Source organism: Chaetodon trifascialis, chromosome 21, assembly GCF_039877785.1.
Source record: "Chaetodon trifascialis isolate fChaTrf1 chromosome 21, fChaTrf1.hap1, whole genome shotgun sequence".
NCBI lineage: Eukaryota > Metazoa > Chordata > Actinopteri > Chaetodontiformes > Chaetodontidae > Chaetodon > Chaetodon trifascialis.
The window spans coordinates 5,529,563-5,557,150 of record NC_092076.1 but is presented as its reverse complement, the minus strand read 5'-3'; the positions used below and the strand labels follow the sequence as shown (position 1 = coordinate 5,557,150).

General features: G+C 44.5%; 3 protein-coding genes and 1 long non-coding RNA gene across 9 annotated transcripts in view; 1 reads left to right on the top strand and 3 right to left on the bottom strand.

Annotated features, from left to right (window-relative positions):
- LOC139349298 (uncharacterized) overlaps positions 1 to 27,588 on the bottom strand; it is an 88,994-nt gene that overhangs the window by 16,741 nt on the left and 44,665 nt on the right. The window lies entirely within an intron of this gene.
- Positions 469 to 3,432, top strand: LOC139350121 (elastase-1). The gene is made up of 6 exons (XM_070991248.1): positions 469 to 604; positions 718 to 827; positions 1,765 to 1,859; positions 1,942 to 2,222; positions 2,992 to 3,155; positions 3,253 to 3,432. Exons 1-6 carry the CDS (start codon positions 469 to 471, stop codon positions 3,430 to 3,432), a joined length of 966 nt encoding a protein of 321 aa, XP_070847349.1.
- timm23a (translocase of inner mitochondrial membrane 23 homolog a (yeast)) lies at positions 3,773 to 6,469 on the bottom strand. Its single transcript, XM_070990384.1, has 7 exons — positions 6,071 to 6,469; positions 5,886 to 5,944; positions 5,689 to 5,782; positions 5,295 to 5,379; positions 5,136 to 5,194; positions 4,806 to 4,916; positions 3,773 to 4,590 (listed from the first exon to the last, which is right to left on the bottom strand). The coding sequence occupies exons 1-7, from the start codon at positions 6,174 to 6,176 to the stop codon at positions 4,472 to 4,474; spliced, it is 633 nt and encodes a 210-aa protein (XP_070846485.1). The 5' UTR covers positions 6,177 to 6,469; the 3' UTR covers positions 3,773 to 4,471.
- Positions 9,791 to 25,778, bottom strand: qki2 (QKI, KH domain containing, RNA binding 2). Of its 6 annotated transcripts, none has more exons than XM_070990056.1 (9): positions 25,080 to 25,671; positions 22,305 to 22,453; positions 20,985 to 21,101; positions 17,535 to 17,678; positions 16,235 to 16,322; positions 15,721 to 16,005; positions 14,602 to 14,625; positions 13,882 to 13,959; positions 9,791 to 11,910 (listed from the first exon to the last, which is right to left on the bottom strand). In XM_070990056.1, exons 1-9 carry the CDS (start codon positions 25,219 to 25,221, stop codon positions 11,888 to 11,890), a joined length of 1,050 nt encoding a protein of 349 aa, XP_070846157.1. In that variant the 5' UTR covers positions 25,222 to 25,671; the 3' UTR covers positions 9,791 to 11,887. The 6 variants fall into 6 exon arrangements, 5 of the variants coding, with proteins under 5 accessions (XP_070846157.1, XP_070846159.1, XP_070846160.1 ...); XM_070990058.1 differs by having other exon boundaries at positions 13,882 to 13,956; XR_011603454.1 differs by lacking the exon at positions 14,602 to 14,625 and having other exon boundaries at positions 13,882 to 14,601.

Below are 27,588 nucleotides of genomic sequence, written 5' to 3'. Positions count from 1 at the left end.
CCATACAAGCCATCTTCACGCAGGCAACAGCATCTTTTCCGGTGAGTCATGTTTACACAGGATGAACTATGATGGAGCTCAGTGCTATCAGAGATGAAGGTGATTTTCAGGTCACTATGTCACTGCTTTAAGTCATGTGACGTGGTGTTTGTTTGTGTACAGTGCTGTATTCTGTTTGTCCTGCATGTGTGCATGTTGCTGTACTGGGAGCATACTATATGTATGTGAAAGTGCTGATGGGACTCCGCGAAATCCCCTTTTTCTCAGCGGCAGTGGAAACTCACAGCTACAGGAGAACAATCCAGCGCTCGGCCTTTGTTGTGACACAGTTCATTGTCCCCGGAGGTGTGCTGCTGTGTGTGTATGTGTGTGTACTGTATGTGTACCTGTGCATGTACATCTGTGTGCGCTTGCTGCCTGGTATAAATAGCGTGGGATGTGTGCCGGCCGGTGATTCTGTGGAAGACGATGGCTGTACCTGGACCTCCTCCTCTCCTCCTCCTTTCTCTGCTGCTGCCGCTGCTGTTGAGCAAGGCATCTCTGCCCGCAGCTGCATACACACTCACCCCTGGGAGACAGCCACAGCACAAGCTCCTCCACCTGGGTGAGGGCAAAAATACACCTCCAAACAGCAAACACAGATGCTCTTGACAAAGCTATTTTTTTATTTTTATTGGGACTTGATCTAATTTCCATGTGGTGTTTCTCTCCTCCTAGACTGGCCGAAGGATTGTGGTATGGCTCACTTCAAGCCCAACATGGCCGAGAGGATTGTGTCTGGGAATGAGGCCAGACCTCACTCCTGGCCCTGGCAGGTCTCTCTGCAGGTAAATCTGTCTTTGTGCTGATGTGGTTCAGATTCAGGTCTTGAATCAAGGACACAACTGACTGCATGAAAAAGTACAGTTTACAGTACAAACTTTGATCTGCATGGCTGCAACCAATGAATGATGTTTACATGGAACACGAGAAACCTGGTTATTCATCTCAGCAAACCAGAGTCCAGGTTTCTGATCATCTGTATACCTCTGAGTCTTTATTTCTCACCATCTCAGCCAAAATGTTCTGTACCAACAAAGAATCTTCAGAAACCTGGGTACGATGTTAATACGCCACAATATTCTTATATCCAGGTTCCCCTTGATCAGGTTATGATGTTAACAGGTGCAACACCTGAGCAGGATTCTCCAAAAACCTGATTATAACCAGCATGAATAGAGAAGAGATACAGAGACAGAGACAATTCTTCTCAAAGGAAAGGAAAGCACTATATATGTATGATTACGCTACAGTTGCGTATGACCTGACCAATATTGGATTTCTGAGGCCAAAACTGATAATTATTTTTGAGATTTTAAAAATCTGATAATGATTTGCCAGCCAGTGTAAATGCATGAACATATTTGCTTGATAAAAATTGTGTTATGTCATGTAGAGCAGAACATTTTACTGTTGAAAAACTCATCAGTGCCCTCTGGTGGACAAACTACACCAAGTCGCTTTTACATGGGTTAGCATTCACCTCAGTACAGGCTGATCAGAGGAATAATACAAAATGTGGCTGGGCTTGGATGATTTACTGTTTGGGCTTTAATCTGAGGTATTTGGTGGATGTCTGTGGTTTGTCTGTGGTGAAATGAAAGTAATCAAAGTGTCAAACCTTAAGTGCTGCTCTTTCTCATGCACTATGTGTCTGTGAGAGATATGAGGGAAATCAAAATGACCTTTTCATCATGGAGGAGGCTGTCTGCTTCTGTCTCACAGGTTCGTCCCAGAGGAAGTAAACATTACATTCACGTCTGTGGAGGAACTCTCATTCACAAGAACTGGGTCCTAACTGCTGCTCACTGTTTCCAGAAGTAAGAATGAACACAGCAAAAGAAGTGGTGAAAGGAGAAAACCACAGAGGCCTTACTGTAAGTGCTCTTCTTGGTCTCTCAGGGGCAAAGCCGAGGATGCTGGCAGCTGGAGGATCGTCCTGGGGAAGCACCAGCTGAAGCGCTCTGAGACGGCAGAGAGGATTTTCCCGGTGAAGAGGATCTACAGGCATGAGAACTTCCGTTACCCCGCTCACAGCGAGCTGGACTATGACATCGCCCTGGTGAAGGCTGCCACAGACATCGTCCCATCAAACTTCATCCGCTACGCCTGCCTGCCGCGCAAGCAGACCAGCCTCAACCCGGGACACTACTGCTGGGTCACAGGCTGGGGGGACACCCGGGGTGAGTGGAGAAAGGGGGACAGGAAAGCTCTAGAAGAAGCCATGAGGTCCACTGATTGGCTACTGGCAAACATGACAGCCATGGTGGCAGACTGAGGCCGAGGGGTGCTTTGAGATATAAGCAACTGAATAACTGTCACATGTCACCGTGCCTGAATACTTTGAGATTTTAACACTTTGAATAGTTGAAAAGGAACCAGAAGAGTAAACCCACGTAAAATTCAGATAGTTTGCAAAGTAAACTATTTCAGTTCAGTTTCTTTTATCAATCAAATTATTATGGCCCTCATTTGCCTCCATACACAGGCAGTGGACTAACATGCTGACAATGACGATGCTAACATAATGATGTTCTCCATCTTAGCTTAGCATTTTAGCATGCTAACATTTGCTAATTAGAAAGACACCAAGTTCAGCTGAGGATGACAGGGACATCATTAGCTTTCAGGTAGCTTTCATAGACGAAAGTGCTGGAGGAGTAAAAATTTTGACCTGCTGATGGCGCTACGGGAGAAGTCAGGGCAAGTGACTACAGTTCACCCTGAAGGGGACATGAACGTCTGTGCTCTGCACCACGTTCATGACAGTCCATCCAGTAGCTGTTGAGACATTTCACTCAAAATTAAAAATGTTCAACCTGCTGATGAGGCTAGAAGAACAGTCTGGACCAAGATGATGAGCCGACGTTAGCATGCTGCTCGGATGGCTAAAAAGTCAGGCAGAGTGGAAATAAAACTGCAGTTTAAATGTTGTTCTTGGACTCATTTCAGGTGGAAAGGAGAACGTATCTCTGGCAGAAGCCCTGAATCAAGCGCGCCTGCCCATCATTGACTTCAAGACCTGCCGGCAGAAGAAATTCTGGGGCGATCGTGTCCGAGACTCCATGATCTGTGCTGGGTTCAGGGACAAGGAGGACCCACCTGCTGCGTGCCAGGTGAGGACCGAGTTTACAGACTGTGTTGACGGGAGAAGTGAAAAAAATCTTGTCATCTAAATTCCCCACCTCCTTCCCCCCGTTTTGTCTCCTTCAGGGTGACTCTGGTGGTCCTCTGCTGTGCCAGCTAGGGCGGGACCGCTGGGAGGTGCACGGCGTGGTGAGCTTCGGCCCCATTGGCTGCACCGTGGAGAACAAACCCAGCGTTTTCACCCGCACCGCTGCCTACATCCCCTGGATCGAGGCGACGCGCATCAGGGACTTCTTCCTGCACTAAGCGGGCCACCTGACTCAGCAGCAAACATAAGCTCTGCTCTGTGTTATGTCTGATGTCCACAGACGACTAAAGCATTTTTTCTAAAAGCCACAGTTTCACATTCATGTTCCACTGACAAGTTCACCACTCCTGCAGCTTAAAACCCACTTCAAAATGTAAATACATGTTCTGAATGTGCAATAACTGTTTTCTAACTCACCACAATCTACAGTCTACGCTATGCACTCCGCTGCTCTGCAGACAGCAGAACGATGCGACAGAGCACGGCATAGTTTACACCACTCACAACCTTTTACATCCCGTCTACATTTGTGCAATAAAATTGGTTAAAAGCAGAATCTTTTCCCATTTTTTATTATAGTTTTTAACACAGTGGGTTTATAGACATAAACAGCACTTACAGTAGTTTTACAGTGATTTTTTCTTGCACAGTAAAACAGAAAGCACTGCAGATACGCTTCAATAAATACACGAGTAGAACTGACCGTAAGGCTTAGCTCTGTGTTCGTAGTTGAATCTCGCTCTGCTCTTCTACAATAGAAGAGTCTTTTAGTCCAAAATCAGTAGACGGATCCACTGGCATTCATCTGGTGAACCACACACACCAGATGACAGCTGACAAATTGGCTCATTTAACCCAAATTTCATGGGTTTGTTGATTTCAAAGCTAGCATCAGATATAAGAAATGGCACACCTCTAAGTAACATCCCCACAGGGTCTTCTCATGACCGCTCGGGTCAGTGAACAGAGGGCTGTTACAGGACGGTCTACATCTGGAATTCCTGTAGAATTTAGTCCGCATTTTCACATCTATTAATACCCACAATGCTCCTGGAAAGGAAAAGTGGCTTTGGGGGGGGGGGGGTGAACCAGCGAACTGGGACCAACTCACACTTCCCTGAAAGGCACACTGCATTTGACCAGAGTCTAATTCCTCTTAGCGCTGTGGTTAAAGGCTGTGTCCTGGAGAGATATTTGGCCCTAATGTGGAAGCAGATGTGTGTGTATGTGTGTGTGTCTGTGTGTGTGTATGGGGGGTTAGTACAGCCTGGAGGATGATGAGGAGCCGCTGATGTGGTCCCAGTTGTTGTAGAGTGCGTAGGCACCAGACAAGGCTAAACCAGCCAGGCCTCCTCTGGCTACACCTTTTATGCCACCTGTAAACACACGGCAGAGGCAGAGTGAACGCTGTATGAACGACACGCACCAAAGCATCTGTCAAACTGTCACTTCAGCTCATAGTTCTTCTTAATTTAGACAAAGTTTTTTTCACCTTTAGATCGTTTCCAGTGATCATCTCAATATTTTTATTTTTTTTATTTTTTTATATTTTTGTAAAACATGCAGATATACAAGCAGAAAAGACACCTACTGCTTGACTTAAAGAGCATCCCAGTTAGCGTCCCAGCGGCCACTGTGTTGATGTCATCTTCTGCTCCTCTGGCCTTCTCTATCACCACCCCGAAAACACTATATAACAAGGCTGCAATGACAAAGGAGAAAGCACATAGATTTATATAGAGATAATGAAAAAAACTGGCTTATACCACATCTGTCTTGCACAAGAGTCATGTCACAGTCATTCATAGGGGGAAATTTAAAGGTTAGCATAGCATACATCACATCAGCACAAAATCTGTTAAAGCATACCTTTAAATAAAAAACACTGAGTGATTTTTGAGTGACAGTGTAATGGTCTTACCAACAGAGCCCAGAGAGTTGGCCCATGAAGCACCCTGTCTGGTCACCATGTTGATAATCCTGGGGAGGGACACCAAACATTTAGAGGACAATCCGACTAAACGAGGTGTAACATTAGAGGAAATAATACTCAGAAAGTGAAGTCTGTCTCCACACTCACTGTACGTTACGAGGTTTGGACCATGCCATGTCTCTAGTCTCCTTCAGACCCATCCTGAGACCGTTTAGAGCTCCGAGTGTTGCTCCTGTAGTCAAAATAAAGAAGCAGAAAGGCTGAGTGAAGTATTCAGTAAATAAAAATAACACTGGAAACTGCAAACATTTAGATATTTCAATTCTGGTTACTCCAGCTTCACTAAATGCCAAAAAGAAAGTGGACAATCAAACGTGACTGTTGGCCATGGCAACTCTGTACTTTGACATTTACAAGAACTTTTACTACAGTTTTCACAGTTGCATGGAATAAAAAACCCTCTGTAAATCTCACGGATTAGAAGCATAATTCATGCAAGGCGTTTCACAGTGTGGTGTTACAGCTGTTAATGATCTCTTACCAGTCATGCAGGATCCTCCAATGGTAAAGAAAGCCAGTTCCAACCTTCCTCTGGTTTTACTGGCGCCTGTGGGTAGGATGAACTCATCCGTGTCCTAAAACACAACATCAACAGCTGTTACAGACAAGAACAGACAAAAACACTAAAACACATTAAACACCAAATACGGCTAAACATCCACTTTAGCATTTGCTTACCTGAACCAGGTAACGAGGGTCAACATTGAGGTACGGGGACAGAGGACTCATTCCCGTCACTGAAATCACATTACAAAAGAAATGGTAGCTGACTTTTCACATAATTCAATATTTATATATTGAGAAAACCAAAGCAGTGTGATAACGGCTAGCTGGCGTGATGCTAAAAGCATCATGTCGCTTACAGGGAACACCGGCGAGCTCTGTGTTGGAGTATTCAGGTGCACCTCCTCCGAAGAGACTCCCGAAACCGGGTCGGGCTCCTCCCGATCCTTGTGAGTTGTTGTCCATGGCTGTGAAAGATTCGAGGGGTCACCTGGCGAAAACTTGAGCCAGGGGGATGCTGCTAGCCGAGCCGACCTGGCTAACGTTAGCTAAGGGCTAGCTATGTCGCAAAACTCAAAATCCGCGACAAACTGATCAACGACGAGCTGCTGAATTCACCACCAGGAATAGATGTTGTCCTCTCAGTGTGTATGTTGAATCTTAAAGAGTTTTCAAAGTCAAAACACCGGATTTTTGTCACAGATTACTGAGCTTGAGTTTTTGTCAAGTCCCTGACCTCCAGCAACACGCTCTGCCGTAAAGCGATCACCGACGCTGAGCCGTTGTTACGTCAGCGAGAGCCACCAGGAAATGTGGATAAAATAGACAATATTGTTATACACATCAATTTCATGTCCTTATTTCAAGGCCACAGCGCATTCTCAAGTGAAAACTAAAGCGAGGATAACGTCTTGACGGCGCTGGAGAACTTTACGATTTTACGACACCTCCACAGATCTGGGATCTGTTTACTTAACCAAAGGGCCAACGGTGAGAACGGTGCCAGAGCATTACAAAACTGACCGGAGGCGAGGGGAGACGAGATCGAAACAGCAAATATTGTTTTTCAGACAATAATTTGATCATACTTCAAAACATTTTACATATAAACGTATAAATAGTGGTGGAGCTAACAGGAGCAAAAAAAGTATAAAATGTTGTATTCCAAAAAAGGTAAGGTTTTCAAAGTTATATTTATGTAAAAGTACTGGAGCACTTTCAGATTCTTCTTCTACTTGCTTTCATTTATTTATCCTCACGTATGAACATCCATGTATTTTAGTTTCACTCTTTGTTAAGTAGCTGACTGTAGCTCCACCTTTACCAGGTGCAGCATTAATGGTGCTTGCCCATTAATGCATGACTTGTGGCCATTGTGTTTAATGAGTACTTTAAGTATATTTTAATGCCAATGTCTTTGCTGTCTCACTTAAGTAATATATTGATTGCAAAGTATTTCTTCTCTGGTATTATTCTAAAAGATCTGAGTACTTCTTCCATCACTGTTGTTTTTTGCTGCTCACCTGTTGCGCTTTGCTGCATAGCTGGTCAGAAAGAATCGCTGGAGTTCCTCACATGTGGCACAGGGAGGCAGCAGAGAGCTGATAGTAAAAACAGACCAGCTGGAGAGAGGTCAAGCCCGTTGGTTCTGCTCTTCCTCAGTCCTCAGTCTAATTAGGCCTGATTTAATTGACTGATTTAGTTAAACTTGATCTCGGTCATGCCAGATACAAGCTGGATCTGCATGATGCTGTTTGCGTGACTTAATGTAGAGATGTATAGTTCAGTTAAATAACTTCCATATGACACCTGTCACGCCTTTTACTGCATGATTTCCCACCTCTCAGACCCACTGGGTACTTACCCATGACGCAACAGAGAGAGACCACACACATGCACACGTACGTGCACATTTATGCAGCGCAGGCCCGGCCATCTGCTGCCGGTCAAAGGGACAGAGGCACTGAAGGAATTTAGTGTGTTGAATTTCACGAATAACAGAGCATCTTATTTGGATTCTGCCATTGTATGTGTGTATTCAGAAGGGGCCAAGTGGAGCGATGAAGTTTGCCATTGTCGCCCAGTGTGGGTGTTTTCAGACTCTCTGGCATGATCTGTGAGTTAGTGTTCTCTGTGTTACTGCCCAGTGTGCCCACTGTCTTTCCCACAATGCCCCATTCAGCCCTGGGCCTCTCTCTCTCTCTCTCTCTCTCTCTCTCTCTCTCTCTCTCTCCCTCTCTCACCCATTTTGTGCCTCTGGCTAAACATCATCACCATCATCATCATCATCATCATCATCATCATCATCATCATCATCATCATCATCATGATCGGGCTACAAACCCAACGCTCAGTTGTGGGATAACATAGCTGTGATGTCATCTTTGCTATCTTTTTTCAGCCGCTCTTGTTTTCGTCTTCTCCTTCATTTCCTCTCTTTCTCCCTCTCTCTCTCTCTCTCTCGCTCCCCCTCTCTCTCTATCTCTCTCTCTCTCTTTCTTTCTGTCTCTCTGAGCTCCCAAACACAAAAGACAGAGAGGCCACGACAGGACCCCAGTGTATGCTGGTTGTCAAGGAGACAAGGAGACAGTGTTGGGTCTTTAAACTGCCTCAGAGGGGTGTGTGGAGTTAGGGGGAGTTGGCCTTATTTACATGGGAAGAGGACAAGGGAGAAGGGGTTTGAAATACAACTTTTGAGCAGCTTATAGGACTCCACTGTTATCCAGCTAAAATCATTCTGCCGCTCGGTCATCAAATATTTACCAAGCAGAGGAAATCTGGAGCTGTTCATTATGTGGAGAATGCTGTGCATACATAGTAATGTAAATCAACCTGTCTTTTCCTCTCACTTCTCCCACACACACCCCTGCACACACACTCACTCACTCACTCACTCACTCACTCACTCACATAACCATGCTTTTGATTGTAAGCGCTGGGAGCTCTGGGCCCCAGTATTGGCAATGGTGAGAGCTGAGTGCAGAATACATTACCAGATGCTTGAAGAGTGTTTCTTACCAGACTAGAGGAACAAGCACGAAAACTTGACTGAAAACAGGAAAAACAGAGACAAGAGTACACACCCATCCAAACACTCATGCACCCCCACCCATCCAAATCCACGCACACACACACACACACACACACACACACACACACACACACACACACACACACACACACAGGCTCTCTTTTATTTTCCCTCTCTTGCTATCTTCCCCTCTGCTTCTTCCTGTCCAGAGGATTGTCTGCAGCGGTCACATTATGTCCTCTCTCTCTCTGTCTCTCTGTGATCAGGGGGCTGAGGTTGCGGCCGCAGAGCAGGCTCAGCTCCAAGCCTGAAGTTCAATATCACCCCCAAACTCCACAATGAAAGCAGGAAGGGCAGGGAGAGGACGAATGAGCCACCCACTGCTGCATTCACCACGGAAAACCCCATGTGATTCTCAGCTTTTCTGAGTGCGTGTGTGAAACCTTCAATGTGTGGTTTAAAGGGGAGTTTTGCTTTAAACTTAAAGTGTCAAAGGCTCAAATTACCCACAGATTTTTTTTAAAATAATAGCCCTCTTTATGGCTTAATTTTTAATAAGTGCACCCCTATAGAGAGAAACAAAGAGCCTAATTAAAACAAATGTAGCCACCATGGCACATGTGGGTTATTAGCAGGTTTTTAGAGACTTCAGGGACAAACTGTGATCCTGTGTAATATTTACTCTGCAGATGTTTAAGGGCGAGCTTGCACAATCAATTTCCTTTTAATTCCCCAGCCATCCAGTCCTCCGAACCCCCCCCCCCTTCTTTCTGTTATACATGTGCATGCCTGGGAGAAACCATGGTGAGCTGGGTGTGTTTTGTTCTCTCCCATTACACACATCGTGTCTAATGTCCACTTAAAAAGCAGGAGTAGATAGAAAACGAGAGAAAGAACACAGAAAAGGAGAAGTGGGAAAACACCATGTTGTGGCCTTTTCCCTGCATTTTGTCTGAAGTATCTGCCCCCCCATCTAAAGAGAGGTGATTAGTATGCAGAAAGGAAGCTGATTTGCATAATTAAGTGCTACAGAGAAAAAGCAACAAAGTTTGTTAGTTTTACAACTATGAGTTTAATAGTGAACAAAGAGTTATTCCTGCTCCAAGTTAAACGTTCATTGTTCAACACATAAACTGTTTTTCATTGTTTTAGACGCACATTTATTTTTTAAAGGAATCCAGAGACAGATACCATTAAAGTGGTTAATAATCACAGAAGTGGTAACCGTTAGTAGTAACCTACACTTGGCACTGAAGAGTAGATTAATATTGTACTACACTGTTAATTGTCACACTCATAGTATACAAAAGGCACAGAAGGCAAGCAATGCTGATCTCAGAGGCTCAAGTTAATACAGAGAACATCAGAGACTCCAGTTTATCAGGACATTGACACCGTGACATGATTGCTAATGACACATGAAGGATGGTTATGTTTATCAAATTATTCTCCGTAATAAGGCATAATGTTCTTATCTGAAAAGGTCATTTAATGTTATTTTCACGTACAAAATAGAATATAAAAATACATTATAAACTTGTTACAGATGTTACGACTCCATGATTTGTGTATTTTCTTATGTCAAGGCATCAGTTGGTTTTGTGTGTGTTTGTAAAACTGTACCACACCTGAAAAAGCGGATACACATGCAAAAATATATATATGTGGACGACTTCATCTCAAAGAAAACAATCAACCAAACAAACAAGAACAACAACAAGAACAACAACAAAAGATAAAATATAACACTGTTCTCGGGAGGCATCCGACCCTCACATAAACATCTCGGACGTTGCAGCTGCTGCTTCAATACTGCATCGCACTTCTTATTCAAGTGAGCCACTTTTGTTTGTTTTTTTGGCACTAAAATCTGAATCGAGAAGAGTTATGGATGTAAAGTCATAACAATGTGGTCAACGGCGGCTGGGCCAAACACATTTTCCTGCAGCCCTGATGAATCTGCATAAATCCAAATGACAATTTCATGCTGGGCACACGCCCACCATGTAGTAGAGGATGATTTAGGTATAACATTGTTCCATCGCTCTCAATAAATAAAGGCACTGCTGTTCAAGCTCATACAATACTGTAGTGTGAAAAAGGCAAAGGCATCATCGTGTACGTCCTCAGATTTAGACAAAAGAAGTGCAACCTTCCTTCTCTGTGCTGCACAAGGTTGGCATTTATGTATGTTGACTCAGTGTTGGCATGCTTTACATAATGAGAAAAACCCAAAGATACTTTGGTATTTTGGATTCTAGTCGGTTATTTTTCCTCACTGAGCACCTGTTGCTTCACCATAAGAGATGAAATTTGACTTTTTATGTACTCCAAGTTCAAACATGTCAAGGAAAGATGGAAATCACTCAACCTGTAAGGAAATGAAATGCAAAACTTAACGCTCATAAAAGAATAGCAAGTGACATTTTGAACACCTCATTGGAACCACGTGTTGGCGTTACATTTCAAGGGAAAGCATGTTAATATATGAATACCTGAACACCAATTATAATGTGTTATAATGGATTATTAATGTGTGTTGGCCCAAAAATGAAGCACTCCGTTTAAAGTGGTGCCCGATGAGGAAAAATGCTTCAAAACATCAACATATCTTCTTTAGTTTAGTGTTTCAGGAGGGTTTCTTGGCTCGATAAGTAGAGTTACCATCGTTATCAGTATAGTTACCACGTTATTAATGAGTCATTATTATTGCATCACATGGACTGAGGGCAGGGCAGCTCAGAGAGACAGTTTGGCACAGCCAGGGATTGTTTAGGAGCCCTTCACCACTTCAGGGGCCTGTCCCCAGTAAAGTCTACTGGTTTCGCATAGCAACAGCGGTTACAGATTGGGATCTCGACTGTTGAATGGTTATAAAACAATCTTGGACTGGCTTTGGACTTTTGGAAGGAAGGCACGTTTGGCAAAGTTTAGGTTAGGACTTGGTGATGGGCGGGGTCCTGAGGTTTATTCCCATGATCGCTGTCGTCTGGTTGGTTGGTTAGACAGAAGCAGCCGGGTTGTTCCCAATGTGCTGGTCTGGTTGGCTGAGCTGAGGGAGTGGCAGGGCCGTGGGCCAATGAGCACGCCAGCGGGCAGAGATGGGTGGGTCATCAGTGGGCGGAAAGGTCAGAAGGTCAAGGGGTCATGGGTTAGTTGCCGTGGCAGCTAGAGTTAGACAGACAGAGACGGACAGACGTGGAAAGGAAACAAAAAGGGCACATAAAAGGGGACATAAAAAGAAAAAAGATAGAAGAGAGATTAGTGTCAGCTAGTGGCGTCAGGATGACAACAAGGCAGATCTACTGCAGTCACACAGCATGAGGGGCAGTACATAAGAGCTGCGCAACACCTTCATGAGCCCTGCATAACCATTCAGAATGACTCACATCAACCACTGGGTGGTGACATAAGGAATGGCTGGTTAGAGATGCTCACGTGTGCTCATGAAGGTGTTTGCAGGGTTATGTCGGAGGAGATGCCCCTCCTGCAGCGAGACTGCTGCTATAGTGATACTACTCATGCTAGCTGGGCTACGCCTAGCACAGACAGACAGTGAAACCATGGACAGAGAGGGAGACAGCATGGTTTCATGTGGGTGAGAGAGTGACCTTTATGTCCGCAGAAAAGTGTCTGGGCCTCACAAATACTTTCACTTACTGACAAGTAGAGCTATTGTTTAGCAGCCGGCATAAGATCTTGAAGATTAACAGTTGTGATTAACTGATTATTGATTATGGTTTGATCTTTTTGCTGTGAAGTATTAGAAGAGCACCTGATGACCACAGTAAGCAAGGAGGCGCCATAAGAGACAGTGATGAGAGGTTAAGAGATGGTGATTTTAGAGGGACTTAAGAAACAATTTAACAATAGACAGACTAACTACAAGAATTTAGAGGCTTTGGTTTTCTTTAGAGATTTTTTTCAATAGTCATCTTTATTGCCTTTTAGTGTTTTTTGTCCATCGTGTACAACAAGAGCACCACCGCTCACATACACACATATATTGTAGCTAGCTAGTCCATTTCTATTGCATAAAACAGTCACGAGGCCTGTGAATCGAGAAGGTCACCTCATCTTAAATAGACAGAGCAAAACACTGCCTTCATTGCCACCTTCGCGGTGACTAGAACAGTAGTAGCTACACACCTTGAATAAAGTTTGAAGTTTACATGGAGACACTTCATCTATAAAAAGCATATTGAAAAAAAAACAAAACAAAAATAAAAATTTACAAACTAAAAAAAAACTAGAAAAAAAAAATTACTACAAGTATTTTCAAGCGATCTTGTTCCATAAGCTTCATATAAGCACTTAAATCCTTAAAATCCCTATATACAAATTTATTTTGCAGCTAAATACATGGTAACAGCACCACTCTGGCTAGGAAATATATGAAAGATGTAAACAGCCCCAATGATAAAGTCCAGTGGGCGACTGATAAGACCACAAACAACAGTATTTCATACAAAAGAGCTTGTAACACAGACCTCAGTAGTCATCACATGCTGTGTTTTAGTAGTAAAGACCAAAGATCATATGGAATTGAATGACCTCCAGAAAAAGACAATCTCTGTTACTTTAAATGTCATATAGTCATTGGGCACAACACAGGATTTAATTAATAATAATAATAAAAAAAACATTTGGAGAAATCTACTGGAATGAAATTGGGTATAAATAAAACTTCCCGTAGTTATTTGTGGGGTCAAAAGTAGTAGTGAAGAGATAAACGACGCCAAAAAAAAAAAAAAGTTTCTGAGAGAGGACTCCAAATCCAGAGTCACAAGGACCGAGTCACATGAACGGAGCGATCCATTCTAATTGAGAGGGTCCTGGCCTGCAAGCCGTCCAGTTTATCTAACAGGCGAGCGAAGATAACCGCTGCAGCTGTCACCCCTAACATGGTTCCTCCCAATCTGCTCACTTATTTCACTTTCACAGCAACAAATACTGTTTCACATTTTCCACTGAAGCTGCTTCAGCGTGTGACCTTTCCGTCTGATACAGTTATTTCTCTTTTAGGCATGCCGTATTACAGACACACGTAAACTGAAATTGGTCCATTGGTCTGCATGCACGCACACAAACACACACACATATACACATACACATAAAGTGGCTGGTGAGCTAACTAACCTCTGTCTGGGGTCACTACCCTTTGGTAAGGATGGATTCTCTTGTCGTGGCGTCGTACCTTAGTGGTCATGGCACCTGCTAACAGCCATTGACATCGCCAAAACAGAACACAGAAGGTTACTCATCAGAAAGACATCAAACAGTCCACCCATGGCACCAACATCAGTGAAACCAGGAATTTACAAAAAGTGTTCAAGGCTGAGGGTGAAAATAAGTCAAAACGCTTCTTCTAAGAGACAGAACTTTTGTTGTTTTGTGGTCTTCTGCTCTCTAAAGAAAATATTAATCCAAACCACTAATTTCTCACTAAGTTTCACTAGTAGATTCAACATCAGCGGTAAGCAAAGTCACTCTATAGCTCTGTGATTAAAACAAGCGTTAACATATATTAAATCACAAACAGCAGCGCTAAAATATCTATGGGTTCACTAAAATGTGTTAAAAGTACAAGCGGAAGCTGAACTATTAAAAAAAGTTAAATAGCTGTCACACCACAACACTAGTCTGCTAATACAAAGAGGAAATTAACAGGAATGGACACTTGACTACAGAATGACTGTCGAGGAATCTGTCATCCTAAAGTACGAGCAAACTTTGAGTGTTTGCTCTGTGGGACAAGTATGTGGGGGAGGGGGAGGGGAAGGGGGGGGTCTGCAAGCCAGTCCGTGTGTGTGCTAGGAAGGGTTGCTATCGCTTAGCCTTTGGTTGGGAAAGCCATACCTGCAAAAACATAGGGAGAAGGGACTGTTAGCCCAGTGATGAGCTTCAGCATGCATCTGTGTATGTCGAGGATGTATTACAAGAGCTGGATTTGGCTGCCAATATTGTCCCAGTGGCAAACTGTGGAACTGCAACGCAAAGTCCCCCGCAGCCTCAATTCTGTTACATAACCCGACAATAACACAAATTATTAGCAATACAGTCGCGTTCAAACCGATGAGCCGCGTAAAGCTTTGGGCTTTAATGTGATTTGTCAAGAAGTGTCTCTGCTTTGTTTTCTGACAGTAATTATCATCTGTGTGAACGTCCTGTCGTGTCAGGTCAAGAGAAGCCCATGTGTTGCTATAGCCTTGCGAGCTAATGGTTAGTAATGGATGAAATCTGGCAGTAACAGACACGTTCAATGTACAGACTGCGACATGACTGCATACAAAGTCAATGCAAATACCTGAAGGTGTGTCTGCGCAAGTTCAAAATGTCTCAACTGGAGCAGCAAATCAATGCCGATTCCAGCTGCTTCATGAATCGGCGAGAGGCCGAGACCTGGAGTTTCTGCTCAGTTCTGAGTTCAAGTCAGAGGCTCAGCTGAACACTAACATACAGTCAGTGCACCTGTGGCTAGCTAGCTTACAGCTAACGTCTGTGCAGTCGGTACACTGACGGTCGGAGGAGGTCAAAATCACACATGAATCACACACTTGCTTTGCGTCCAGTCTGAACACATCTTAGTAGATGTAGGTGTAAGGCAGGTTCAAATGGGTTAAAAACTGAACCAGTGTGGGATCAGTATCAACAAACAGAAGGGCTGTTTTGATCAAGTAACCAAACATTAATATAAACACCAACACTGGTCAAAACACCGCACTGGTATTGGGTCAGGTTAACCCAGTATTGCATTGGTGTGATACTGACCCCACTCTGTCAATTTTTAACCAGTTTTTCTGTGTCTCATCTCAATGTAAAGTCCACGGGACAAGTGGGCGGGGCCAGGGACAGAGACGCTAATGTTTTTTTGGCGTATGCGATTGGTAAGCGGCTTTCATTGGAGTCCAGTATCCAGTCCTCGTAATACATCCATTGACTATGTATGAAAGTGATGAACGTTTGATTTTTAAATACCTAATACTCCAGTTGAGTCAATTGGGTATTCCAATATGGAGGGCGTGAGTGTGTAGGGATACTCGTACGGCGTGTAGATGATTCCAGTTTCGGGCCCTTGCTGCACCAGCGCCGGGTGCGGATTGGCTCCCGGTACGAGGGCTGAGCTCTGAATCTGACGAATCAGAGGCATGATGGTCGGCGTGGTGACGGGGGCGGGGTTGCGCAGGGTCGGAGGCAGGACGGGCGTCGGGCCTGTGATGATCCGAGGCGCCTGAGGGGTCGCTAGAGGGAAGGCGGCAGTGGCTGCGTGGCACACAAGCATACAATAATGCAAGTATGCGCACACCCACACGCGAGCACACACAAAGTGCACACACATACAATAGACAGGGAAGAAGAGGAGAAGACAAACAGACTATTTAACAGGATAAACAGAGGCATTGTTCATATATACAGTGGACTCCTGTGCCGAGACCCCTCCTCTGTCACCCACCACCCCTCCTCCACATGTTAATTGTGATGTCATTCTTACGCGTCTTGACATTGGCGTCTCTGTAGGTCCCGTTGAGAATGGCCAGCTCCATCAACTGCATTTTCTTCAGGTTGTCCTCCCCCTCAGCCTGCACCAGCACACACAAGCAGACCAGCACAATCATCTTCCTTACCGAGCACTTTCATTCAGCCTTTTCACAAGTGAATATATTCACTTTTGTTAGTGCGGTCAAGTCAGCCAAAGTTACAGTATGCTGAAAGTAGCTCTGATTCAGTCAAGGAACCAGGTGTAAACGTCAGACGGTCTGAAATTGAGTTGCACAGACCTTGAACACAGCCACTGCACCACGCAAGACATATTCAGTGTCAAACGCGCTACCTTCTTAGCTCCAGTTACAGCTTGGTGAAAAGCTCGACTGATTTACAGTCGGACGGCAAGGTCAGCTGGGTTAAACCAACACATGTCATTAACTTTGCCCTCCACACACACACACACACACACACACACACACACATCCACAAGCACAGATTAACAGGTGTTCAGCTACCGATTGCCCACAGAGACTTCTTACATGCTTTTACGTCTGATGCTGTGCTGTGATTGGAGCGGAAGTGACGGCTGATTGCGGCAATAGAAATCCCCCTGCTGGTCTTTTCAGTCTGTTTCTATTGTTGTAAATAATACAGAGGGAAAAAGAATAAGGAGCCTTGTGATTTCAAAATATGTGCCATTGTGATTGAGTGTCAAAGAGGGGATTATTTAGGGAGCTGGAGTCCCTGTGTCTATAGGGCTATATCTGTGCAATGTTCCTGTGCGACTCCGATTTGCAGTCATTTCTGAGCACATTTATGCACGTATGTGTGTCCGTGGGGGGGACATAGGTGGGCTGGAGAATGTGAGAAATGTTGAGGAGTGCAATCAAAATGTCCTCTTGTGTGGACGACAACAACAAAAAAAAAACCCAGGCAGAAAAGGGAATACTGTAGCCAGTAGTTGGGAATGAAGTGAGTTGTGAACGAGTGAAAGGAGTGATGGAGTGGGGAGAACAAGTGAACAGACTCTCCATTCATTCCCTCAGCCTTTCAAACAACCCGGGGTTACCATGGAAACCCCTTTATGCGTGTTCCCTAATTACCCTAACCCCTTACACATACTCTCTCATACACACAGAGACACACACAAAAACACAAAAAAGACACAAACACACACTTTTTGGACTGACAATCCCCTTCCCCCTTCCATGCATACCAACACAGTGAACTCTCATCCAGTCACACACAGTTTTTCCATCTGTCCAGCCCATAATATTTGACGCTGATGGCTTCAGACTCATACTCACAGCGGGCACGAGAAGTTTCTTGACCTCGTTGATGGCCCGCTGGAGTTTGATCTTGGCCCGGTTGTGCGTGTCCTCCACTGTGATCAGGACGTGGAGGTCCTCGCTGAGGTGCTCCCAGTTGGGCTTCCCTCGGTTCATCTCCTCCTGAAACACAAAAACATTTTAGGAGCCCCGTTTGAATGCACCACACAAGCTCGGTCCGCTGCTGCAGAGAGGGAACAGGATTTCACCTTTCTTCTGGTTTGGCTCAGTTTTTGGATCGGCTTCAAACTACACACAAACACACAAGAGGCTCAAGGTCGTGCAACGAAGCTCTGGAAGTGTTATCAAGCTCTTGTCTCTTCAGTGGTTACACAAGTTTAGTGTCGCATTTTATCGAAGCCGCTCAGATTCCCAGAATCACGCTGCTCTCTGCTTTCTATCTTATATATTATTAGTCAGTTAAATGATATTCAGATGATTCACAGACAGCATTATTGACTGAACAGTCATTTAGTAAATCATTATGCAGCAAAAATCCCAAATATTGACACTGTCACAAGGCTCTTGGCAGAAAATAGTTATTATTTTTAGCCACACTGACTCTAGAGACTCCAAGAACACGAGTGTCAGTCAGTGTTTCAGTCGGTCATGCCACTACTTTGGTCTAGACTGAAATTTCTCAGTAAATTTTGAATGGATTATCGTGAAATTGTGTTTATGGATGAATCATGACTTTTGTAATTTTGGCTTTTCCAAGCTCCACTATGAAGACTGACGTATTTGATTCAGAGAGGAATGCCTCAGCATCATTTGGATGGATCGGCATGAAATCTGGTTCAGACATTCACGCCCTCCTCACGATGAACCGTCCGATGAGCCTGAACTTTCCTTCGAGTACAATAATAAGATCACAATTTCACTTCTTTCGTTTAAGATTAAATACTGCTGGCACCAGCTTCAGTTGCACTCACTGTTTAGTGCTAATTAGTGAATGTGTGAGATGGTGCCCTGCTAAACATCAGACTATGAGCGTTGTCGTTCCTGACATTAGCATTTAGCTCAAAGCGCCACTGTACTCAAAGACAAACCAGTTTGAGAAATACAGTTATTGGCCTTATTGCAGAGTTAAATCAGAAGATTGATACAACTCTCACATCTATCCGTTAAATATGAAGCTACAGGCAGGAGACAGTTAGCTTAGCTTAGCTTAGGTTGGTAAGACTGGAAAACAGCTAGTATTGCTCTATTCAATGGTTAGAAAATCCACCAAATAGCATCTCTAAGGCTCACTAACTAGCAAATTGTACAAAAAACAAAGTGTAAAAACGACAAGCTGCTTCCTCTGAAAGTGACAGTCAGATGTTCGAATAGCTTCAGAGCCCCCTCCCCTAACACCTTCCTAATGTCAGACCAGAGGGGGTCCACGTCCGACCATTTCTGTTACTTTCTGAAACGGACAATCCGACATTCACACCCACTCCACGCTGTGATTGGCCAGCTGTGTGGAGGTGAGAAAGTAAGCTGGGTTTGGAATTTTGTCTCTCGCTCTTTCTTCCTTCTTGACACAACGACAATATATGTTAGTTTTTCCCGTGAACATCTCAGCACAGCACTAGGAAGTCTTTCAGAGAGACTGTTGTGCACTGTTACCCCACATTTAAAATATATCATGTTCCTCCCCCTCTCTATGACAGCTGGCTTTTCACTTCGAGTGTGGCCGTTCGTGACAGCTATAAACACCTAGGCTGGCTGTTTTCTCCTGCTTTCAGTCTTTACGCTAAGCTAAGCGAACCATCGGCTGGCCGTCACATCTAACGGAGAGACGCGCGAACTCGGCAAGAAAGCGAATACAAGCATTTCCCAAAATGTCGAACCACCCATTTTAAGTATCCATTTTATATCCTGATCTGTCAGTTAATCGTTAATCTATAATAGTTCAAAGTGAAATTAAGAAGTCTTCTGTCTCTGTGTTGTGTGCTGGGACATCGTATCCTCTGTGGATGTTTTGTCAAGTGAGATGTATCATTTTGAAAAACACCAAAAGTCAACATCTTTCTCTCCTCTCCCCCTGTTGCCTCCCACTGTGTCTCTGTTTTCCTTCCTCTCTCTCTCTGTGTGTCTGTGTGTGTCTCTCTCTCTGAGGGGCGTGCGGGGTAGGGAATGTTCTGGAGAGAGAGGGTGGGTTGGAATGCTGGACTTGCTCCACCTGCCGTTTGGAAAGCTTGAGCCGGCTCCGTCCAACAGCAAACACCAGGGGAGAGGAAGGGAGAACAGATGGACCGAACACCAGGACAGGAGAGAAAAACTCAGCACCAAAAAGTCATTGTGTGAGACGGGTGGACAGAAAGATTCACAGATAGATAAATAGATAGAAGAGTGGACTGAGTGCTGGGAAAAAGATGCATTCATGCATTCACGTGTTTGCAGCCAACTCTCAAGTGCTGGATGTCAGAACTCTGCAATAGTTTCTCAATCGGTGGGAAACTTTAGCATTTAAGTCTAGTTCTTGGTTTTTGTAACATGATTGTTTTCTGTCTGATTTAACTGTTTCTTGCACCTGTTAGGTTGTTATTTTAACACTGTGAAATGCTTCATTCTGGTGCTGAAAGGACAGATTTTCGCATGTTACAGCACTTTTCTACAAGTCACATAGACTCCAGATTACTGCTTAACATCTTCCAAAGCATGTCATGGCTATTCATATAATTTCTGTACAGTTGTCACAGCCTGTGGGCAGCTATTGGATTTCATTCACGTCAAAGCTGCTGAAAGTCGAACACGTGAACATCATGTCCATTATGTTTGCTGGTTTTGTTATCGCTCAGCGGTATTCGCTTGTGTAGTACATAAAGAATGTAACTCTGACAATAACTTCCCTCAAGTTGACTTTTCAGACAGCCAATGGCTGCCCAGATGTTGAGTGAAGTAAAAAGATATTTTAAAGGAATGGTTAGAAATTTAACAGTAAATATGAGGCTACAGCAGCTGGTTAGCTTAGCTCATCATAAAGACTGGAATCAGGGTGAACAGCTAATCTGGCGGCTATTAGCACCTCTGAGCTCACTAATTAACACATCTGCTCTGTAAAAATGGTAAATTTGAGTTTAACAGAGGTTAAGAGTGGGACTATTTCTTGGCTGGGTGCAGTGACTTCCTGGAGTCTCTGGCGACGACAAGAATTTGAGGATTTTGTGTCTTTGGGAGAGAGCCAGGTTAGCTGTTTCCCCCTGTTTCCAGTCTTTATGCTAAGCTAAGCTAACCATCTCCTGGCTCTAGCTTCATGTTAAGCATACAGGCATGAGCGTGGTATCAATCTTCTCCTCTAACTCTAATAAGTGTATTTAACTAAAATCCAAACTATTCAAGCATTCCTGCGGTCTGTTGCAGTCACATGCATGAAACTGGCTTGAGCAGAAAATCAGAGCGCGTATCATGTGTGTTTGTGTGAGCGTGTACGAGTGTGTATACCTTCTTCTTGTCCCTCATGGAGCCCTTTCCTCGCACCATAATCTTGCAGCCGGTCTCTGCCTCCAGTTGTTTGGCTGTCAGTCCACGTGGGCCCAGGATCCTCCCTACAAAGTTAAACTACGCAAAAGAGCAAAAGGCACCAATAATAAAATGAGCCCGAAGGAAGACAGACACACTTTACATCACAGACTCAAACCGTCTTTTTACAATGTGTGTGTATTTGCATGTGCTGCGAGTGATTGCGCCTTTGAGGTTTGTGCATCTGTGATGTGTTTGTGTTACTAAGAGAGACAAAAATAGCTCATTATATGGGTGCTGGCTGGTGCTTGTGGCATGACAGGACAGCGCCGTTCTCTTAACCTTATCTGTCACTAAGACTGAGTGATTAACTAGACAGCTGCCCCACCGTGTGTGTGTGTGTGTGTGTGTGTGTGTGTGTGTGTGTTTCTTTGCCACTAGCCGCCTGTCTCTCTGTGCATCGCTCATGACATTTGTCCGGCCTCTTCCTACGTTTTCACCCTGCTGAACTCTCCCTGAGTTTAACCTAATGTTCACTTCGGTCACAGTTGCAACATATTCGCTCCGGCCTTGATGCTGACCCTCGACTCTCACACACACACTCAGATAGAGGAACTGCTCTCTAAATTTAACTTTGATCTCAACCGTTTTCCAACACGCTCCTCTGTGTGTGTGTGTGTGTGTGTGTGTGTGTGTGTGTGTGTGTGTGTGTGTGTCCTGCTAGACTTCTGTCATGTGAGTGAGGACAGCCTGTCATTGTATTCAGTGATTGGCAAGCTGACGCATGGAGAAGAAAAATCATGTGAGCCATTCAATCTGGATCAACTCAACTCATATTGAAGTGCTTAACTGTACTTGGCGTGAGCAGGGATCTTCTGGATGGTAACGTCTCTTCACTGCAGTGCACTTGTCTTTATATTTTGGGGAAAACTTAATCCACCTTTTTAAGATCTTCTAAATATTTATGGTGTAAACTTATGGCTGAATTTACATGAGTATATTGCCGTTTTGTGCATACAGAACATCTCTTTCTGAATGATTCACCTTTATCTTTTTGAAAACACTGGCCAGGGGTCATCGTTGATTTATTTCATCTCCAGATTACATCATTGGGTGTGACCACAGATGATCTCAGAATGAAATCAGATTTTAGATAAAAGGTAAAGCAAAGCATCCCTGTGATAAGAAGCCTGGCTGACTATGTGGCAGAATTTCTGTAACTAAGAGGAGATAAAGTGACAGCAGCAAAAAGTAAACAGAGATACTTCCAAAAGGTCAAAGGTCATGGATTTGTCCACTCACATCGGGGTACTCTTTGACAGGCACGTAGAGCTTCTCCTGCAGCTGAGCCACGGGGCCAATAGCTTCAGGAAGCTCCTCCATGTCCCGGCCATTGAACATGCCACCGTTCACTGTGTCGTTGTACATGTCCTTGCGTACCCTGCCGATTTCTGTGAGACACAGGAAGACGGACACAGAAAGAGCAAATAAAGTTGAGTGAATGTAACTGAGTACGTCCAAGAAAATGTCAACGAGGGACGGCAAATGTCACGTTTCTTCACGCGTCCGTTTCTTAGGACCATGACTCACTGTCACCAGAATTACAGCAGGCTCTCAGTATGACAGCAGACAGTTAGACAATCAGACAGACAGGGAGGCAGCGAGACAGTCACAAGCATTCTGCACCACAATGTAAAATCTAACCACTGAATGCTTTGCAATCAGACCTCCTCTATTACTGAAAATCTCTCTTTTTCTGTTCCTTTTCTTCCCCAACAGTGTTTAACACACACAAACAGACACACACACACACACACACACTGTTCCCCCTTTCACTGTGTCAACAATGCAAGGAATAAACATACGTTAGTGGGGGTCACTGTGACCTGCTCTACCCACTTGTGTTCATGGCGCTCCGGTGCAGGACAGTTACTCAATAATCACATAGACAAGGCACTGGAATTCTTAGAAAGCAACACAGCTGCGATGAGCAATTATTTTTAACATCGATTAATCTGCAGACCATTTTCTCCACTATTCGATAAGCCTTCTGGTCTAAAAAAAGAAAAAAAAAAAAAGCCAAAAAATAGTGAAAAATGCCTTTTTGGCGTGGTCAATTATTTTTTTTCCAGACCAACAGCCCAAAACCCAAAGATATTCAGTTACTGATTGTATAAGATAGAGAAAAAAACACAACTCTAACACTGGAGAAGCTGCATGCAGGTAATTTTTGGAGTTTCTGCTAAAAATGACTGCTTAAACGGTAAAGTTTTTGCCTTAGGTTTGGTGCAGAGACGCCATCATAAATGAGACCATGTTTGTCTGCCTGTCTGCTTGTTTAGTGTTGTCTCAATGACCGATGCTAGCCTCTGATGCCTTTGTAATGACACGCTAGCACAATAATAACTGACTACTGCATCACACAAACACATACGCAACACATACACACAGACCCCCGTCTTGAACTCACACACAGACGCATGCACACACACACACACATGGCGGAATAACTGCCATGAGGCACAAATATCATCTGACCTAAGCAGGCTGACAGGCATGTCTCCCTGCTCTCAGAGTGATAAGTCTGACCATAATAACTACAGTAGGACACTATAATTACAGGCACAGCTACAGCGACAATGATGATCCTCTAATAACCCATTCTGACCTGTTGCAGACCAAAAGTGACTATTAAAAAACACACACATAAACAAACAAATCTGCACAGACAAGCAGGGCTTGTGTCACACTTCAGCTGAAACAGGGAGCAGCTTGCTGGAGTAAAATGAGAAGTGAGAGAAGAACAAGAGAGTGGAAGGAGTGCAAGAAAACATGGGGGGCTGCAGCAGGCATTATCTTCTCACTTCAACCTGTCATTGGTTTATATATAGACCTGACTCGATCGCAGTGTTTCCAAATATGCAACAAACACCCGGCCTGACAATATGTGTCACTGGCAGGCTTTCTTGTTACCCTGCATAAACTTTTTGGTACTGTGCCCTTGTCCACATTGCTCAGGCAGAAGACACGGCCGTGCTGAAAGTGAGCACGGTACAATGCCTTTCATTCTAAACGTGGGTGTCACATTATCGTGTGTGAGGGATGAGCTGTCAGTCTTCAACATGGACACAACTAGAGATGGTAAGTTGACCTATTTATATAGAGGTCGCCTCATATGAGAGCAACCTTGCTGCGTCATGAAACTTGTCACAGAGCACAAAGTCAGGACCTTGGTGATCCTGATGTGCAACAACAGTAGCAACAACAGACCTTGGCAGCTTGTTGCAACCGTTTGACGATCTCACTCTGAAAGGAGGCACAAGTGACATTTAAAAAAAATAACAGCCATTGCCACTTTTAACGATGGGACCTTTGTTGCAATGCTGCTTTTCAGCTGTCATTTCCAAAACTGCATGCAGAAAAATGTCAGACAGCAACAAGTGGATTGCACTGCGCGGACAGCATGTTAGCAGTCTCAAATCAAACATTTCACACAGTGACATGCTCTCGCTTCGGCTCAGGGATGGGCTGCAGCGTTCACATAAGCCTGTGCATTAGGTCACTGGGAAAGACTAACAACTGTCTGTTTGTTCCCATCACCAACTGCCCCTGTGTGTGTGTGTGTGTGTGTGTGTGTGTGTGTGTGAGAGAGAGAGAGAGAGAGGGGGAGAGAGAGAGGGAGAGGGAGAGAGCTCATCTGCTGCTCCCAACAAATTAAAAGTGTGACTGAAAGCAAAGGATCCCATTCACACTTCCATCTTATCTTATCTTATCTTATCTTATTAGGCATTCACAGCCAGAGCTTTATGAAGGAAATCAATGAAAAGTCGGTGTTTAATAATTACTCAGCAGCATCTTTCAGTGCTGGATGGGGGACATTACTGTCACGTTTGCAGTCTGGGAGTATTCAGTGAGTCCATAAATAACGGTTACTTCGATGAAAACTGTCGTGCAGGCCTACAGCCGAGAAAAGATTGAGTAATTTCCTCTGTCGTATGACAAGTGGTTTGAGTGTCTGTGTGTGTGTGTGTGTGTGGGGGGGGGGGGGGGGGGGGGGGGGGGGGTTAGCCGAGTTACCTTCATCCAGCAGCCGCTCCAGATGCGTGAAGATGCCGCTGAAGTTGGGCAGGGAGCTCATCACCTTCCGGTCGTTCATCAGCTGCATTAGATAGTCCGGGTTGGACTTGGGTCTCTCCTTCACCTCTGTCTCCCCGACCATGGCTTATGCTTCAACGATGAAAGTGGCCTAGCTAGTCGAAAAACTTACGGGGGGAAAATTAAAAAAGACACGCCCCGAAGAGCGATGCGAGGACCCCAGGGGATTCCGCCGGCCGCGACCCGCTGACCGCCTCTCTTGCTAACTCAATCTCAAATCTCGGCTCCGGTTCGGTCGACTCTCCTTCGGTTAACGTTTCGTGCGTGCGCCCTTGTCTTCTTCCAAACGGGTCCCCCCTCTGTCCGACTCTCTCCGGAGTTTAAAAAGTTCCTTTTCAGGGAGAGTTGGGGTCTGTTTGACACTTCACGCGACACTTACCCGACTCCACGCGCTTCTTCAACGGCTAAAAATCTACCATCAACTGGCGTCCTCCGCCCCGGCTCCTCCGCTTGCGTCCGCCCGGTGTGTCGGTATTCTGCAGCGGGGATCGACTCCCTATCATATGATTACAGTACAGCAGCAGCACGAGAGGGCTGTCAGGAGCGCGCCGCGCGTGGCCGCCACCGGGAGGGGAGGAGGCTCGTGCTCGTCCCTTCGGCAGCCCTTAGGAGCCCCCGTCTGTCTCTCACGCACGCGCATCCCCCCTACGCCCACAGTATGACAATATAGCAGCTCTGCATAGGTATGCACACCTGTTCCGCAACAGTGACTGTCCGTCACTTGTCCTGTGAAGTGTTTGTGTGTCCAGCTGCCCTCAAGAACTGTTCTGTTGTTCAATTTTGAGGTACTTGTACTTGAAGTACTTCAGTTTTATGCAACTTTAGTCTGTACTTCAACTCTATTAAATTTCATAAGGAGATATTGTCCTTTTTTTCACTGCATGTTATCAGTGATAGAGCATGTTTTCATATCCTGTACTTCAATAAAAGTGCAAATGCAACAGTGTAGAAATACACACTCACAAGTAAAAGCCCTGCATTCAAAATACTACTGAAGGGAAAAGAGAGCATGAGCAGAAACTTATGCTAAAGTATCAAAAGTAATCAGAAATGTGTATTAATTTATTTAGACATTTGTCCAATTTTTACCTTTTTTCTACCTCTTTGGGCCTCAAACTGTTAATTGAATTAAACCTTGTGAGACATTTGAGGGCAAATGTCTCTGGTAAAACTGCTGACAGCTCAGACATCTTAAATGTGACAAGAGGCTCCAAACTCCAGACGAAGGGTCCAAAGCCAGAAATGTGGGGAACTCACTGCTTTAATTTTTGTATTTAGCAGCAGATTAAAAAGTGCAGCTTTCTCTCTGAAATGTAATGGAGAAGAAGTAATGAAAAGCACCTGAAATTTGCACATAAAACTTGAGTAAATGTACTTTCTACTGATGACAATTATTTTTTATTAGCAATTACATTAATAATGTAAGTAAATCATGAAAGCTTGTCAGACCAAACAGTCCAAAACTGTTTGTTAACTAATCAGCTAATTGTTTCCAAAAAGCGAAATGGTACATGGAGCTGTTAACATTAGCTCCACCTCGACCACTCTTAAGTACCATCAGTGATTATGACAACACTAACTTTTAAAGCACTTGAAGTATTTTTTCTGCTAGTACTTCAACCCTTTTATCAAAGACTTAAAGTGCAGGACTTTGGCTTGCGATGGAGTATTTTTCTACATGTGAGTACTTCTCACACCGCTGCCTCCTCCACTTGTTCACACCCTCCACATTCATGACTTTTGTGGAGGATCCTGAAATAATAAGAAGGTGTGACGTGTGCGCTGGTTCCCTCTGGGTGGCTTCTGCAGCTGAAATGTTATTGCTGAAGGAACAGATAGGTGCGAGGATCTAAACTTAACTTGCTGTAAATCACACGTGTCTCCACACACACACACACACACACACACACACACACACGCACGCACGCAGGCGACACAATATGTGTGCCCATGCATGCCTTGACTTATGCCTTTTGTCAGGCGCTGCTGGCCTCCCACCTGGTTTCTCTCCTCTGTCCACTGTTGTGCACCGAGTGTGTTTTCGCCTTGTAAGACTAAACTTATGATTGAGGCTGGGTGGGAAGCGGTGTGTGTGTGTGTGTGTATGTGTGTGTGTGTGTGTGTGTGTGTGTGTGTGCGAGTGTGTCAGAGCAGCAGGAATTGTAATGGGGCAGCAGTGTTGGTAATGGCTGGTCAGCTGGTATGGCGAGTATTCAGGGCGGGGGCAGTGCATTGTCCTCTCATAGCTCCAACAATGCCCCTCTGAGCAGGCCACACATCTACCAGTCACGGGCCTCTCTCTGCCTCTGTCTCTGCTTTTCTTTCTGTCTGCCATATTTATTCAGGCCACAGTGAAGTGCAGAGTGAGATGTGATACATAGCGCCGTCCCTGACCTTTGCCTGAAACCTCAAGGTCACCTGTTAAACCTCA

Coding starts and splice junctions, on each gene's coding strand:
- LOC139350121 (XM_070991248.1), top strand. CDS start 469: ATGGCTGTACCTGGACCTCCTCCTCTCCTCCTCCTTTCTCTGCTGCTG. Junction 828..1,764: donor CCTGGCAGGTCTCTCTGCAG/GTAAATCTGTCT, acceptor TCTGTCTCACAG/GTTCGTCCCAGAGGAAGTAA. Junction 2,223..2,991: donor AGGCTGGGGGGACACCCGGG/GTGAGTGGAGAA, acceptor GACTCATTTCAG/GTGGAAAGGAGAACGTATCT.
- timm23a (XM_070990384.1), bottom strand. CDS start 6,176: ATGGACAACAACTCACAAGGATCGGGAGGAGCCCGACCCGGTTTCGGG. Junction 5,380..5,688: donor TGGAGGATCCTGCATGACTG/GTAAGAGATCAT, acceptor TTTTGACTACAG/GAGCAACACTCGGAGCTCTA. Junction 5,195..5,294: donor TCCAAACCTCGTAACGTACA/GTGAGTGTGGAG, acceptor GTCCCTCCCCAG/GATTATCAACATGGTGACCA.
- qki2 (XM_070990056.1), bottom strand. CDS start 25,221: ATGGTCGGGGAGACAGAGGTGAAGGAGAGACCCAAGTCCAACCCGGAC. Junction 17,679..20,984: donor CCATGAGGGACAAGAAGAAG/GTATACACACTC, acceptor TTTGTGTTTCAG/GAGGAGATGAACCGAGGGAA. Junction 14,626..15,720: donor TGACTCAACTGGAGTATTAG/GTATTTAAAAAT, acceptor CTGGGCTAACAG/TCCCTTCTCCCTATGTTTTT.